This window comes from Danio rerio, chromosome 2 (assembly GCF_049306965.1).
Source record: "Danio rerio strain Tuebingen ecotype United States chromosome 2, GRCz12tu, whole genome shotgun sequence".
In the NCBI taxonomy this organism is placed as follows: domain Eukaryota; kingdom Metazoa; phylum Chordata; class Actinopteri; order Cypriniformes; family Danionidae; genus Danio; species Danio rerio.
Window position 1 is genome coordinate 57,692,167 of NC_133177.1, and position 15,941 is coordinate 57,708,107.

Consider the following 15,941-nt stretch of genomic DNA (forward strand, 5'->3'; position numbering starts at 1 on the left):
TTTGGTGCTGGTACAATAAAGTTTGTGGGAGGAGTTTGTCACACTGTAAAACATGTCATTTCCTGTGGCCAGCAGGTGGCGCTATAACTGTATCTGGATAGTGGCATGTAAACGTGTTCAGGTCAGGACGCTTATCAAGCGTGTGAATTTTGAGGCAGATCGGATAATGTATCACTGAGTTATAATGACTTCCTGTTTTGTGGCGAATCGTCAAAGTTTGCGAAGCCGCCACGGACACACCCATCGACGAAAACTCTAAAGCTTCGCAATTTAACATCGCCAAGGCCTTTAGATGACAAAACCTAATTTTGGTGTTGATCGGATAAAATCCCTAGGAGGAGTTCGTTAAAATACAACGCCTGGAAATGGCAAAAATGCCACTTTTTCGCTGCAGGAAGTTAAAAATATCTGACTTCCTGTTGGATTTGAGATATGGCTCCAAGAGACTTTTTCGTATGTTTTGCCATGTTTGAGGTGTGTGCCAATTTTCGTGCATGTGCGTGATTCGTGGATCGGGGGCTCGTCCGTTTAATTTTTCTAGGTGGCGCTGTCGAGTCATTTTGCCACGCCCACTTCCGAGACCCATAATAAACGTAAATTTTCGCCACTTCTGAGGCGTGTGCAAAGTTCCGTGAGTTTTCGGGCATGTTTAGCCCCTCAAAATCGCGATTCATTCCGGAAAAGAATAATAATAATAATAATTAAAGCTGCAAGCAGCGATGATAGGGACCTCGCACCCGGGCTCACCGCCGCCCGGTGGCCTCAGAATGACAGAGAACGGCGAACAATATTAATTTAAGTCGATATATATAAAGAACCAGAGAAAATCACAGATTTATGCCAAACTTCCTCCTGTCAGCAGGTGGCACTATGACTGTGACTCAAGATTGGCATGTAGATGTCTTTAGGAGAGGCATCCCATCTAACCTGTGACTTTTTAGGTTGATCAGTAATTTTTAGGCTGAGTTATAAGCTTAACTAAATTCTGCCAGCAGGTGGCGCTATGACATGCTCAATATTATTATGTAGATGTGTTCAGGGGAGGACTTTTATCCACCAAGTTAGGTTTCAGGCTGATCGGATATTGTGTGGTTGAGATATAAGCCAAAATTCCTTCTGTCACTAGGTGGCGCTATGACTGAATCAATATTGGCATGTAGATGTGTTCAGGAGAGGACTTTTATCAACCTTGTGAAGTTTTAGGCAGATCGGATATTGTGTGGTTGAGTTATAAGGACTTCCTGTTCCATGGCAAAGCGTTGAGGTTTGTCATGCCGCCACGGACACGCCCCTCTGCAAAAACTCTAGATCTTCACAATATAACATCGCTAGAGCTTTCAGATGACACCACCAAAATTTGGTACTGATACGATAAAATTTGTGGGAGGAGTTTGTTATGATGTAAATCATGTCATTTCCTGTGGCCAGCTGGTGGCGCTATAACTGTATCTGGATATCGGCATGTAAACGTGTTCAGGTCAGGACTCTTATCAAACGTGTGAATTTTGAGGCAGATCGGATAATGCATGCCTGAGTTATAACGACTTCCTGTTTTGTGGCGAATCATCAAAGTTTGCGATGCCGCCACGGACACGCCCATCGACGAAAACTCTAAAGCTTCGCAATTTAACATCACCAAGGCCTTTAGATGACAAAACCTAATTTTGGTGTCGATCGGATAAAATCCCTAGGAGGAGTTCGTTAAAATACAACGCCTGAAAATGGCAAAAACGCCACTTTTTCACCGCAGGAAGTCAAAAATATCTAACTTCCTGTTGGGTTTGAGATATGGCTCCAAGAGACTTTTTCGTATGTTTTGGCGTGTTTGAGGTGTGTGCCAATTTTCGTGCATGTGCGTGATTCGTAGATCAGGGGCTCGTCCGTTTAATTTTTATAGGTGGCGCTGTCGAGTCATTTTGCCACGCCCACTTCATTATTGTTATGTGGATGTGTTCAGGAGAAGACTTTTATCAACCATGTGAAGTTTTAGGCAGATCGCACATTGTGTGGTTGAGTTATAAGGACTTCCTGTTCCATGGCGAAGCGTTGAGGTTTGTCATGCCGCCACGGACACGCCCCTCTGCGAAAACTCTAGATCTCCACAAAATATCATTGCTAGGGCTTTCAGATAACACAACCCAAATTTGGTGCTGATACGATAAAATTTGTGGGAGGAGTTTGTTACGATGTAAAACATGTCATTTCCTGTGGCCAGCAGGTGGCGCTGTAACTGTATCTGGATATTGGCATGTAAACGTGTTCAGGTCAGGACTCTTATTAAACGTGTGAATTTTGAGGCAGATCGGATAATGCATGCCTGAGTTATAACGACTTCCTGTTTTGTGGCGAATCATCAAAGTTTGCGAGGCCGCCACAGACACGCCCATCGACGAAAACTCAAAAGCTTCGCAATTTAACATCGCCAAGGCCTTTAGATGACAAAACCCAATTTTGGTGTTGATCGGATAAAATCCCTAGGAGGAGTTCGTTAAAATACAACGCCTGGAAATTACAAAAACGCCACTTTTTCGCCGCAGGAAGTTAAAAATATCCGACTTCCTGTTGGGTTTGAGATATGGCTCCAAGAGGCTTTTTCGTATGTTTTGGTGTGTTTGAGGTGTGTGCCAATTTTCGTGCATGTGCGTGATTCGTATATCGGGGGCTCGTCCGTTTAATTTTTCTAGGTGGCGCTGTCGAGTCATTTTGCCACGCCCACTTCCGAAGCCCATAACAAACGTAAATTTTCGCCACTTCTGAGGCGTGTGCAAAGTTTCGTGAGTTTTCGGGCATGTTTAGCCCCTCAAAACCGCGATTCATTCCGCGGAAGAAGAAGAAGAATAATAATAAACGGAGCAATTCCAATAGGGCCTTGCACCGTTCGGTGCTCGGTCCCTAATAATAATAATAAACGGAGCAATTCCAATAGGGCCTTGCACCGTTCGGTGCTCGGTCCCTAATGAATACGCTTACATATGAAGTAAAGTGCAACTCAAAGCATTTACTGGGGCACTGGTGATTTTTACTGGGTACGTGCCCCAGTAAATGGGAGCTAGCGACGCCCCTATTAGCTCCCTTAAGAATTTTCTTTTTTTTGTTTGGCTTCAGTACAAACCACTGTTGTCCAATGACTTGCTTAATTAACTTAATTGGCATATTTTGCCTAGTTAAGTCTTTAAATTGCACTTAAAGCTGAATACTATAGCATCAGTACATAAATCATTACGTACTGTCATCATACCAAAGAAGCTAGAAATTAGTTATTAAAACTGTATTTAAAAAGTGTATGAAAAAAATCTCTCTGTTAAACATTGCATGGAAAATATTTGAAAATGTTCCCAATATAATAGAAAGAAAATGAAAGAAAAATATAGTAGGAATTAATAACTCCATTAACATGTAATAATTTTGTCTTCAACTGTGTGATTTATTTAGGTGATGGGAGTCTGATAATGTTGTATTGTTGCAGGGACACGGCAGGTCAGGAGCGGTTTAACAGCATCACTTCAGCGTATTACCGCGGTGCCAAAGGCATTGTTTTGGTTTATGACATCACCAAGCAGGAAACTTTTGAAGACCTGCCTAAATGGATGAAGATGATAGACAAGGTGCTCAAACGTCAAAAACACAGATGCATTTGTGACATAGGTCCTTGAAAGTGCTTGAATTTAAAGTTATGGTGTTATATCAACAATTGTACTGTACTGCTTTTAAAAGTTTAACAAAAAAACTAAGAAATTATTAATAAAAAAATCTTACATTTCAATCTTATGCAAGAACTGTGACAAATAATGCATTTTATCAATATTTTATAAACTGCATTTGAATATTCCCAGTATTGAATTAAACTAATTGTTTTAAAGTTCTTTGAGCATAAGCGGTCAACATTTGTGAAAATGACACATTCTAAACATCATTATTACTATAACATTTTAATGTAAATATTAAGTGTAATTGAAATGTTAAGTACAGAACTTTTATGGTGAAAACTTGTATTGAACATGCCACAATTTTTCTCTGAAAACATATTTCTAAAGGTGCTGTTGACTTGAAATTTTCGTATTCGGATCTTCGTATGTTGGTAACAAACGAAGAAATCCATATATGCAAAGAAAACAAATCTAATTAGAATACAAATGTAGTTATGCGTAATAAAATTAAATAATGCAGGGAAAAAGTATTGAACAGATGAAGAAAGGGAGGTGTATTGCCGCAGTGAAAGCCCAGACAGCAGCAGAAATCTCTTCCTCAGTGTCACCCCTAGTGTAATTAAATATCAGCTGCTTCAGGCCAACATCTACATTAGGAGGAGGATGAAAATGAAACCATGGTGGACATTTCAGCAAGACAATGATCCAAAAATGCTTTCAGAGAAAGAAAAACAAGCTGTAGAATGGCCAAGCCAATCACCTGACTCAAATCCAATAGATAATACAAGTTAAAGATCAGTTTTGATAGACAAGACCAAGATTTTTACAAGATTTGTTTTTTGCAAGATATTTACACTATGTTGAAGTTTATAAAAAAAGCTCACACCTGAGCTCAACCCACATCATAAATGACGTCATGGGTTCAACAGCGGCGGTTGCAAAAAAGACCAGTTGCAATAGGAAACGTTTCGTGTTGTCCGATAGGTTGCCAAAATGGAAAGTCCAAAAATAGAAAACTTAAATTTTATTGTAAACCACACTGCTTTTAACGCAGACATCTTAAACTAACAGCCATCAGAAGAGCTGAATGGAGTGAGGAGTAATTAAAAATGCTTGACTCTGCAGTTCTCATTTCATATCAGGTAAGTTCACGCTATTAAATGGATTTAAATAATACAATTTAAATATGGTAACATTTAGGCAGTTAAATATGGTGAATTAAACTGCGGACACTGAATGCTTAGAATGAAATTTAAAGAGCCCATATTATACATGAAATAAGGTCATATCTTGGTTGTAAGGGTCTCCAACAACAGTCTAATATGCATGCAAGGTCAAAAAACACTTTCATGGTCTTATAATCTGCATTTATTTTTACCTAATTATTCCAGCGACTCCTGTATGAATCGTCCAGTGATTCATTTGTTCCCAAACCCCTCCTTAGCGCGGAGCTAATCTGCGCTGATTGGACCGATGACAGTCTGTCGCGATTGGTCGACTGCCTTCAGTCAGAGAGGGAAATGGCCAATAGCTAATCAGCAATTTAAAAAGTAATCACAGTTCATACACGCTCGATAGTGTAGGCGTGGACTTTAGCTGCCACACTATGGCGAGTGGATAGTGCCACGGATAACCGAACGAAGGAGACAGTCGTGTACTCGCCATACCACACACACACAAAAACACACACACACCTCCGGATGACAACGCTCCCGCTTCAGCCCGCACCCGCCAGGTTTTAGCCTGAGAACCCGCTCCGTTTTCTGCCCGCCGCGCCCGGTCCCGCTAGAGCGGAGAACACAACCAAATATCACCCAGTATACAGTCCAGACAGCCAAGCTGTCTGTATAAAAACACACACACAGCACAAAGTACACAAAGCTCGTTCGTTCGTTCGTTCGCTCTCTCTCTCGCTCTCTCTCTCTCTCCCCGCGCCAGATTTCTGCGGCGCGGGAATACATTTCCGAATAAATCGCGGGAGCAGAACTCTAGCACGGAGCTCCATAAACAAACAGCACGCGTCGCGTTTTTAACGTGACTTTGCACGCGATAAGATAATATATCCAGTTAACCTGATACAGTACACGCGGTTACAAGTAACAAATCACAACTAAATACATTTGCAAGCTAGAGTAAACGAGGCAACAACTTTAACCGCACGTACTTACACTTGAGAAATGGAGGAAGAAACCCATCCTAACGTCCATCAGTTACTCTTTACTGATCCTTCCTTTAACAAACTCAGATGAAGTATTCTTTGTAGCATGTAGCTTCCAGAAGTTTCCAACTGCTTGGTTATAATGCTGATGTTTCATCTTTGGGTAGAGACTCAATATATCCATCTGCAGTGTGACTTCAATCGACCGGCATGTTTGTGTGCGTGTGTTTGTGGGTGTGCGTGTGTTTGTGGGTGTGTGTGTGTGTGTGTCTGGGTTACTGCGTCAGAGGGCAGGCCTCAGGTTTGAAATCTCCCGGGTTTGCGCGTGCACGTGAAAAACTTTGTTTCGTTCGTACGTCATGGCGAAACACCTAATGAGTCGGTATCAAGGCGACTCGTTTGAAGCACTATGATTCGACTCTTTTATAGAGGAATCAACAGTTTTAAACACTGTATTCTTACAGATTTAAGCCTTAGCTGGATACTTCACTTCACTTAGAGCTGTGTTACACACTACATGGAGGGGAATTTTCAAAAACCCATAATATGGGCTCTTTAAAAATCTAAGTTCACATAACCTGCTGAATAGGTGCAGTTCGCTGTCAGAATGCAGTAGTTTTGTTTGTTGATGATTACCCAGGCCTTGTACAGCTCCGTCTTCTTTTCTTGTCTTTGGCTTGGCAGAACCTCGGTTTTTAGCACTACAAATTTTTGAATCTGGTTATCATGGAGCAATATTTCTTGCACATTACCACACAGAACAACATTGTCGGCATCCAAAGACTTGTAGACCTTTAACTTCTCTCTTGTTAAATCATTTGGAGTTTTAATGAGATCATCATATATTTGAGACTGGATGCTTGGCCATTTCGTCTTATCCAACATTCATTATGAGGGTGCTATCGCATATGGACCTGTCAGACGAACGCAGCTCACTTTAACGTTAATTTTGTCGAATAACTGTGCTCATCACTGAGTGACAAGCTTTCATAATGCATATATTATCAATATAACTTACAACAAAAACTCTGTACTGCATTAGATGTCATTCCCTCACTGTAAATGCTAGCGCTCCAGGTTTTTTTTTCTGCAACCTCGCTGCGCATGTCCTGAATGTTTACAAACCGGTAATTCGTCTATTTGAATACATTTCAGTAGTTCACTACTTTCTCCTGGTGTCATTCCAGTGTTATTACACAGAACTCATTTTTCAGTTTTTTTGTTTTATTTTTATGCTAGTATTGTTTTTATCAAAGTCTGCTTCAGTACCTTGTCAACTGTTCCTTTGGAAATATTATTCCGAGGAAAAAAACATGACGTGTTCAATACTTATTTTCCTCGCTGTATGCTGGCGGTGTGAATTAAGGTGCTCGATTGTAAATTATTAGTTATTTAAAAGTCCTTGGATTTGGTGTCCATAAAAGAGTGGGAACCCTTTATGTACTTTTGCTCTTAGTGAACGGGTCTGACTGGCATGTTCTGTTTGTGCACAGTATGCATCAGAGGATGCCGAGCTCCTATTGGTTGGGAACAAACTGGACTGCGAGTCTGATCGCGCCATCTCACGGCAACAAGCTGAGAGGGTGAGAGAAGTGTTATGTTAATATTGTTTTTAAACTTTATTAATAATTATTTATTTATTTTTTTTGTATTTTGGTCCCTCTTTATACTAGATGGCCTTAATTAATATGTACTTACATTAAAATGAATCATTCAATACAGTGTATTCAATGTGTAAATAGAGGCTTTTACATTGCACTCATGTTTGATTAAACACATGCATGCAATTCATTTCTGTAACTACATTTGTAATTCCACTGTTGACCATCCCTTACACCGTAACCCACCCATATCACCAAACACTAATGTGTTCTACAATACATTATGAACACATTAAGTACATTGTATGTATTACATTGTATTTTTGATGCAAGTTCATAGTAGTTAAGGCCACCTAATATAAAGTGGGACCTGTATTTTTTTTATTTAATATTTTATGTGCTTTTTCAACTTCATTATTGTGTTTATTACATTTTAATATTGATTGGTAAATTTATGATAGCCAATAAAATAAATAGCAACACTAATTTGATCAATGATTAATCATAAACATCCATTGTTTCTTTCCTCTGTTAAAGCATAATAGTTTTAATAACTAATTTCTTATGAATCATTTTATTTGTCTTTGTCATGGTGATGGTACATAATATTTTACGTTATTCTGCAAGTGACATTTAAAGGCTTAATTAAGTTAATTAGGTTAACTAAGCACATAAAATATACATTACATATGTTTAGATTAAATTAGATTAGATTAGATTCAACTTTATTGTCATTACACATGTACAAGTAAAGTGCAACGAAATGCAGTTTAGGTCTAACCAGCAGTGCAATAGCAGCAAGTGCAGGATACAGGAATAAGATATAAAGTGCAGTTATAGAAAACTATGGTGATATTTACAGATGGATGTACTATGAACATTATATACAGGTTAGATAAGCTATAAGCAGATTTACAATATATGAATATATGTGCAGGTTGCTATTAATAATCAGTAGTGTGCAGATAAATAAACATGATTACAAGTGTATATGTTACAATATATGAATATATGTACAGGGATAGATAAACATGATTACAAGTGTATATGTTACAATATATGAATATATGTACAGGTTGCTATTAATAATTAGTAGTGTGCAGATAAATAAACATGATTACAAGTGTATATGTTACAATATATGAATATATGTACAGGTTGCTATTAATAATCAGTAGTATGCAGATAAATAACCATGATTACAAGTGTATATGTATAGTGGGTGTGTACATAATTACAAACGTCCATATGCAGTGGGTATGTACAGTTCAATAAGTAAACAGTTTAATGTGGTGCAGTGAATGTGCAAATTTTAAACGTGCAAATGTTAGACAGTGCAGTTATTGCGAGGAGTTTAAGTTAGAGGAGAGTGGGGGGTGTATTGGGGGGGCAAAAGATTTAGTTTGGGGCAGAGTTAAGGAGGGAGACGGCTCTGGGGAAAAAGCTGTTCCTCAGTCTGCTTTAGATGTAGAAGTTTTAGTCATTTTAACATTTCAAAATGAAATTTGCTCTTGTTATGACATCTGCTTTAGACATCTAATATTTGTATTTGATTTAACTGTATATTTATCACAGTTACAGTGCATTTTAGTTTGTGAGCCTACTTATTTCAGCTTTTCCAGTAATGACAACAATGGGAGACCTCAACAGGACAGCAAAAGCTCCTGAATAATGGCTTTAAGCCTTTTTCTTACACTGTACAAAAGTCTTGCTTCCTTAATTTTTTTTGTTGAATCAAATGAACATGGGCTCACTGTGAAAACGTACCCCCTTATACATTTCTGGAGAGCGCGAATTAATTCAATTCAATTCAGCTTTATTTGTATAGCGCTTTTACAATGTAGATTGTGTCAAAGCAGCTTCACATAAATGGTCATAGTAACTGGATCAGTGTAGTTCAGTTTTTAGTGTAAGTTCAGTTCAGTTCAGCTCAGTTCAGTGTGATTTAAAATCATTACTGAGAGTTCAAACACTGAAGAGCAAATTCATCAATGCGTAGCTCTACCAATCCTGAACCATGCGAGCCAGTGGCGACAGCGGAGAGGGAAAAAAAACTTCACCTGATGGGAGTGAAGAAAAAAAACCTTGAGAGAACCAGACTCAGTTGGGCACGACCATTTTAATTTTTCCGCTGCCCAAAAATCTTGTGCAGAGCTTTAGTCACCGCGGTGGAGTTATGTAACCAGAACTACATATCGCTGCATGTTGTCTTTAAAACGAACACTACGGGGCGGTATGCCCACCAGCTGACTGCTTACCTCCATGTGGCCGTCTTTTCTGGTATTACCAGTTTGCTCAGTAGCTTGCTGCATATGTCGGCGGACGCAGAGAGGAGTTGACCACGATGACAGGGTTCGAGTCGGTTGAAGAACGGTTCCAGAAATCAGTTAAAACAAAATCAAAAGGCAAAAAATAAAATAAGTAGGAAACACGTCTAAAAACGTGGTAAATGTCGTGTGTCCGCAAGGGCTTTTCTTTTTCTGGAATGCTTTTGAAAAAAGGTATATGGAAAGGGGTGGGTTGTGGATCGCTCAGTCAGTCTGTCAATGGCCTCTGGTGGATTGACTCAAGAAGAGCATTTGCACATGGCACTCGCAAGAGAAATTTAAAATCTAAAAAAGCCTACACAGCGGCCTCTGGTCAATTCACGAGAACAAAAACTGCAAAAAAATACCTCCTGGGATATATTTTGCCATCTCCAGAAATGTATATAGGGGTACGTATCAATAATGAGCCTGGGTTGGAACTTTTCTAGTCATCTCAACTTACATCAATCAAACTGACTAAAAATATTAATTAAGTTAAGCTTTGTATGACTTAAAATATTAGCTGAAACCTGATTAACTTATTAAAATAAGTTAAAGCGAAATAACAATATTTATTGTCTTGACTTTTAGTCATAAATTATTTTACAGTATAGGAGACACAAAGGCGTTTTCCGCTTTGTGAGAATATTCGTTTATTATTATAGCATAGTCTGAACGTAGATATTTAAAATCATCTGTATTACCTTGACATTTAGTTTAGTGGAGGACAATGCTGGAGTACAACTCATTGTCTTTCTGTCTGTCCAAAGTCGTGGACACAGAGACATCATTATCCCAAGAGCTTTACATAGAGATTTCTCGAATACTCTGAATAATAACTCCACCAACCTTTCCAAACCCACTGAGCGTAAAAACTAACTGTACTAGAGTAAAGTTCACCAAAACATTGTTATTTACTCCATCCAGTGTTATTGTGAAGTATCATAAAAGCAGTTTGTATCTTCTGAAGTTTGCAATAGCTTGGTGTGTTTTCATTTGATGGAGAAAAAGCATTGCATTGCCTTAGAAAATTAACAAATATGTTTCAAGTGTTTTGATATTTAATCCAATAAGCAGCATTTTCAGAGGGAATTAAATTATTTCTTTCTCCTCTCTGTTGTTTGGCAGTTTGCTTCACGGATATCAGGGATGCGTTTCTGTGAGGCCAGTGCCAAGGATAACTTTAACGTGGATGAGATCTTCCTTAAACTAGTTGATGACATCTTGAGTAAGGTAAGTGCATGTTTTGATGAACTCTTCGCTCATTACAATGTTCAGTCTGAGTGCCTGAGAATGTTGCATCATGACTTTTTCTTGCCCAGATCCTAATATCATGAGCTTAAAGAGTTTTTAGGATGTGACTGATCTGAAGTCAGATCCACTTTGCAGTTAATCAAAACCAAGAAACACCCGCTTAGATTGGAAGGAAGTGTCTAACCTGCATGTGAAGTGACCGGCTACAGTTTTTTTTTTTTTTTTTTACAAGACATATGGAGTTTAAAACTGGTAAGATATGTGAATGCTAGTTGTTTAAAAATGGGAGGCACGATGTAGAGGTGTGAACCTATACTGGTCTCACGGTTCGGTTCGGTTACGATTATCATGCCTTCGATTCGGTTCAATTCGATATCTCGGTGCATCACGGTGCATTGACGATGCTTTCCATATACAATGTTATATTTTAGGGGGGAGGCTATAACAAGCTGTCTGTATAAACACACAGCACCACACTGTCTCTCATTCAAACACATACACAAACATAGACAGCACCAAAGAAACAAACACACACACCAACACACACACTTAAGCCCTCGCAACAGGGAGAGCTTGCGCTGAGCGGAGCAGAAAAACAAAAAAAAGAGGCACTTTTCCGACGGTCCCTTACTAAGAGCTCCTCTCAGCGCGAGCTCTCCCGGCTAAACACATATTGCGAGGGCTCAAACGGAGCAGTGCTCGTAATGTCGAGCAAAAAAAAAAGAAAGACAGCTGTGAAACATAACCAGCTTTGTCTTTTTGTAGGAAACACACTTTAGATCTTTTTAGGGTAAGAGTTTTTTTGAGTTAATGCGGTCTATAAATGAAAGTGTGTCAAGAATATCTTAAACAAAACCAACTGAACCGCACTCATTTCTGGCGCCCCCCTGGATATACAGCACCCTTAGCATTTGCCTATGGTGCCTATGTCACGGGCCGGCCCTGCCTTGGCTGAGTGTTGTAAATACTCGCGCTCACCTCCCTCGCGAAAGAGCGCATAGGAGATAAATGACGTCAGTACATAATAACCGGTTATGATTATTACTGAACCGATACCGAATTGTCCGCGTCTGCATCGCGGTACACCGAAGAAACAATTAATTTTGACACCCCTGCACGGTGGCTCAGTTGTTAGCACTGTGGCCTCACAGCGAGAAGGTTGCTGGTTTGAGTCCCGGCTGGTTTGCATGCTCTCCCCGTGTTGGCGTGGGTTTCCTCCCGGTGCTCCAGTTTCCCACACAGTCCAAACACATGCGCTATAGATGAATTGGAGAAACTAAATTAGCCGCAGTATATGAGCGTGTGTGTGAATGTGAGAGTGTATATTGGTGTTTCCCAGTGGTGGGTTGCGGCTGGAAGGTTGTCTGCTGCGTAAAACATATGCCAGAATAGTTGCCGGTTCATTTTACTGTAGCGACCCCTGATAAATAAGGGACTAAAGGCTTATTTATACTTCTGCGTCAAGCACACATGTATGGTCCAAAAAATGTAACCACACATCGCAATGACGCGCAGCGCAAGCTCTGTGATTGGTCGGCTTAGTAGCACTGACAGGTGTGGTAGGGGTTGAGAGCTGTGCGAACCGGTTGGAGCGAGTGTTTACAAGTGTCCAGTCTTGTGAAAGAACTTTGGTTTGTGTTTACCTTATAGACTGATTTCACGCGGCCGCCATTTTCAAAAGCGAAATCGAGGCTGCGGTGGGAAGAAACCCGGAAGTATCATTGGGAGTTACATAGGAATATTGTGTAACTCGCTATATATCTTATCAGCGAAAATAAAGTGACACAAATTTATCATTTCTCCGCCTTCCGGGTGACTCGAAGGTCCGTTCTAAATGAATGGTGAATGTAAAAAGGGATATCAGAGCTCATTTTCAGCTAAGTTAATGGAAATGGCACTAGTTACCTTATGTTTTCTTTCCCAAACACACGTTTTAGATGCCATTTATCAAACTCGAGTTAATAAATTGATTCTTTCACTATATTAGACTCGTCACGATACTGAATTAAAAGAAAAACCGGCAATTTCGCGCTAACATTTAAGGCAACGTTGATGGCTTTTTTTAAACAGCGCTGATTTGCCATTGTGTTCAGGTGCTCAACAGAAATGATTGTGATTGGTCGAGAAGGTCATCAGTTCACCCACCGCTGTATACTGAGCACAAACACAGACGAGCCAAGCGATCTGCTTGATGACTCGACTGATCTTGACGACTGCTCCGCGCTCCAGTCCGTGTATCTGTGTTTGCACTGGGTGAAGAGCGGTAAACTGAGCGCAAACCAAACACAGATACACGGAGACTGAAGCGCGAAGCCGTGAAGATCAGTCGAGTCATCTGCGCTCAGCAGCGCTTCCATGTTAGCGGGAAACAGCCGGGTTTAAAACTTCAGTACCGGGACAACACTATTAAAGACAACACGAGGGTGTGCTGCAGAGGACTGCAGTGTTATCACTCACCGGGTTACATAGGCTGAAGCAGGAAAGCGTCCTCACGGTGTTTAACTAGTGCCATGAGCTGAAGCCTAGGAGGACACTTAAGCGTATCACTGAGATTGTGATCTTGTTTGATGCTAAATTGCTTTTAATCGTTTAAAATAAACTTACTAAATAATATTTAGGTGATGGATACACCATTTCTGCATTTTGAAATCGCGGCAACAGCTGGAGGTTTGTAGTACACGGCATATTACTGCAATGTTTACAGTGCTGGACCTATACTTCCGGGTTTCTTCCCACCGCAGCCTCGCTTTGGTTCTTTAAAATGGCGGCCGCGTGAAATAAGCGTATGATTGTAGTTGCTGCACGTCCGCCAGTGTCCGCTTCTGAATGAGCGAGTTTGAATGAGCTACTTGTACATTTAAGGTAGCATTCAGAAAAAAAAAAAAAAACACCCGACACCAAGGAACATAAAAACCTCACTGCCACCTAGCGTTTTGGAAGTGTTATTGCAGAGCAACATAAACAGCATGCAGAAGTATAAATACACGTTAACGTGCAAGGCATGCGCCGTGGGTCATGCCGATCACCCGATGCAGAAGTATAAACTAGCCTTAAGCTAAAGAAAAATGGATGAATGTTTAAAAAAGAAAATGCTCAGAAAAATGTAATAATTTAGTTTTATTTCTCATAATTGTGATTTTCCTGACAAAAAATTGTGATTATGAATTAATGCATTTTGAACGAAACTAAATAATTCTTGTGCTTGTGTTTGAGGCTGCACGATATGTCCAAGCATTGTGAATAATCGAGTAGAATGTTGAATAAATATGAAATTAATAATATATTAAACTGACAGGCAATTAATGCAGGGATAAAACTATGAAAATGACGATACTAAATTAATAAAAAATAATACCATTTAACTTACAAGTATAACAGCTGGTAAGAAAAATAATGCAAATATAATTTTCACAAGTAGCATGCTACATACTCTGAAAATTTGTTATATTTTATATCTGAAAGCTTTTTAATATTTATTTTTTATTAATATTTCCTTAGTGTGTTCTACTAACATTTCCATGATATCTTCTACAATTTTGTATATATATTTATTGATGTTGGTTGTTATTATTATTGTTATTGATATTATTATTGATGTAATTATAGTTATTAATTATGTTTAATTTATGGCTTTAAATCATTGTGTGGAAAATATTTTATGTATAGAATTACTTTTCATTTGGGCATGTGATGCTATTAGATTTTCATATAAAAATTGCAAGTCCATTTTTTTATCCTTTATTAATTTTTTTATCCTTTACTTATAACTATTAACAACATAATTTTCGAAGATTAGCTATATAGAACAAAAGGTACTGTAAAACTTACATCAATATCCCATTAGTTAACAGCAACTAACTAACATTAACAAGTGCAAATGTGATCCAAGTCATATGCTTATTTGAATTAATTGTTCATCCCGCATCTCATGTGCATCTGAAACTCATCTTATAATCTTACAACCTGTTATTTCTCCACAGATGCCACTTGAAGTCCCCAGTAAGGAGCTTTCCAACAGTGTTTTGTCCCTTCAACCCGAGCCTGAAATCCCACCAGAGCTGCCTCCGCCACGCATGCGCTGCTGTTGAGACTCGCTTCATGCTTTATTATTTTATACACATGCAGTTACAGACTCCCACCACCAGGGGCTCGAGACTGCAGCCCATGATGAAATCTAGGGAAAAAAAACAACTCTCAGTATTGCATAGAATCATCGCACAAATGATCAACTCTACAGTCTAACATCATACATATTTTGGTACTTTTAGAGGCCAATAAAGGACATCCGTATCTTCACACACGCGTTTATTTTTTGATGGTCCATTCACTACCTCATTAATGGAAAACACAAGACTGCGCTGGTCTAAAATGTTCAGATAGCAATGCATTCACACCGCAAGCACGTTAATCAGTATTTACTGCTGAAGGTAAAATTATTTGCTGATCTTCGAGATTTTAAATTGTTTTTCAAATATTTCCCAAATTATTTGAAACAGAGAAAATTTGGTCTTTTTTTCCATTTGGATAGTCCACTGTCACTTCGAGTCCCAGCTCTACCAGTTGGCATTTCTGTGTGGAGTTTGCATGTTCTATTCATGGTAGGGTTTCCTCCGGGTGCTCCGGTTTCACCCACAATCCAAACACATGCAATACAGGGAAATTGGATTAACTAAATTGGCCGTAGTGTAAAAGTTTAAGTGTGAAAGTGAGAGAGTATCGGTGTTTCCCAGTACTGGGTTGCAGGTGGAAGAGCATCCACTGTGTAAAACATATCCTGGAATAGTTGGTGGTTCATTCCGCTGTGGCGACTTCTGAAATAGAGACTAATGCTGTGTTCACACCAGACGCGGAACGCGCGTCAAGTGCGAGTGATTTACATGTTAAGTCAATGCAAACGTGCGAATAGACATCCTGCGGTGCGAATGCCGCGGCGTGAATTACGCGAATGACGCTGTGCGAATGGCGCGATACACGG

At 39.4% G+C, this 15,941-nt stretch overlaps 1 protein-coding gene across 3 annotated transcripts in view; it reads left to right on the plus strand.

Moving 5' to 3' along the window:
* The window catches only part of rab12 (RAB12, member RAS oncogene family), a 33,559-nt gene extending 18,291 nt beyond the window's left edge, over window positions 1–15,268 (plus strand). Inside the window, exons 3-6 of one of the 3 annotated variants that reach the window (XR_012387480.1) lie at window positions 3,467–3,605; window positions 7,299–7,388; window positions 10,841–12,630; window positions 13,708–14,056. Coding sequence is in view for 2 of the 3 variants with exons in the window: in NM_001020630.1 (NP_001018466.1) it covers window positions 3,467–3,605; window positions 7,299–7,388; window positions 10,841–10,945; window positions 14,947–15,054 (442 nt within the window). In the remaining variant the exon portion in view is untranslated. 3 annotated transcript variants of the gene reach the window in all.
* Window positions 15,269–15,941: the final 673 nt, after the last annotated feature.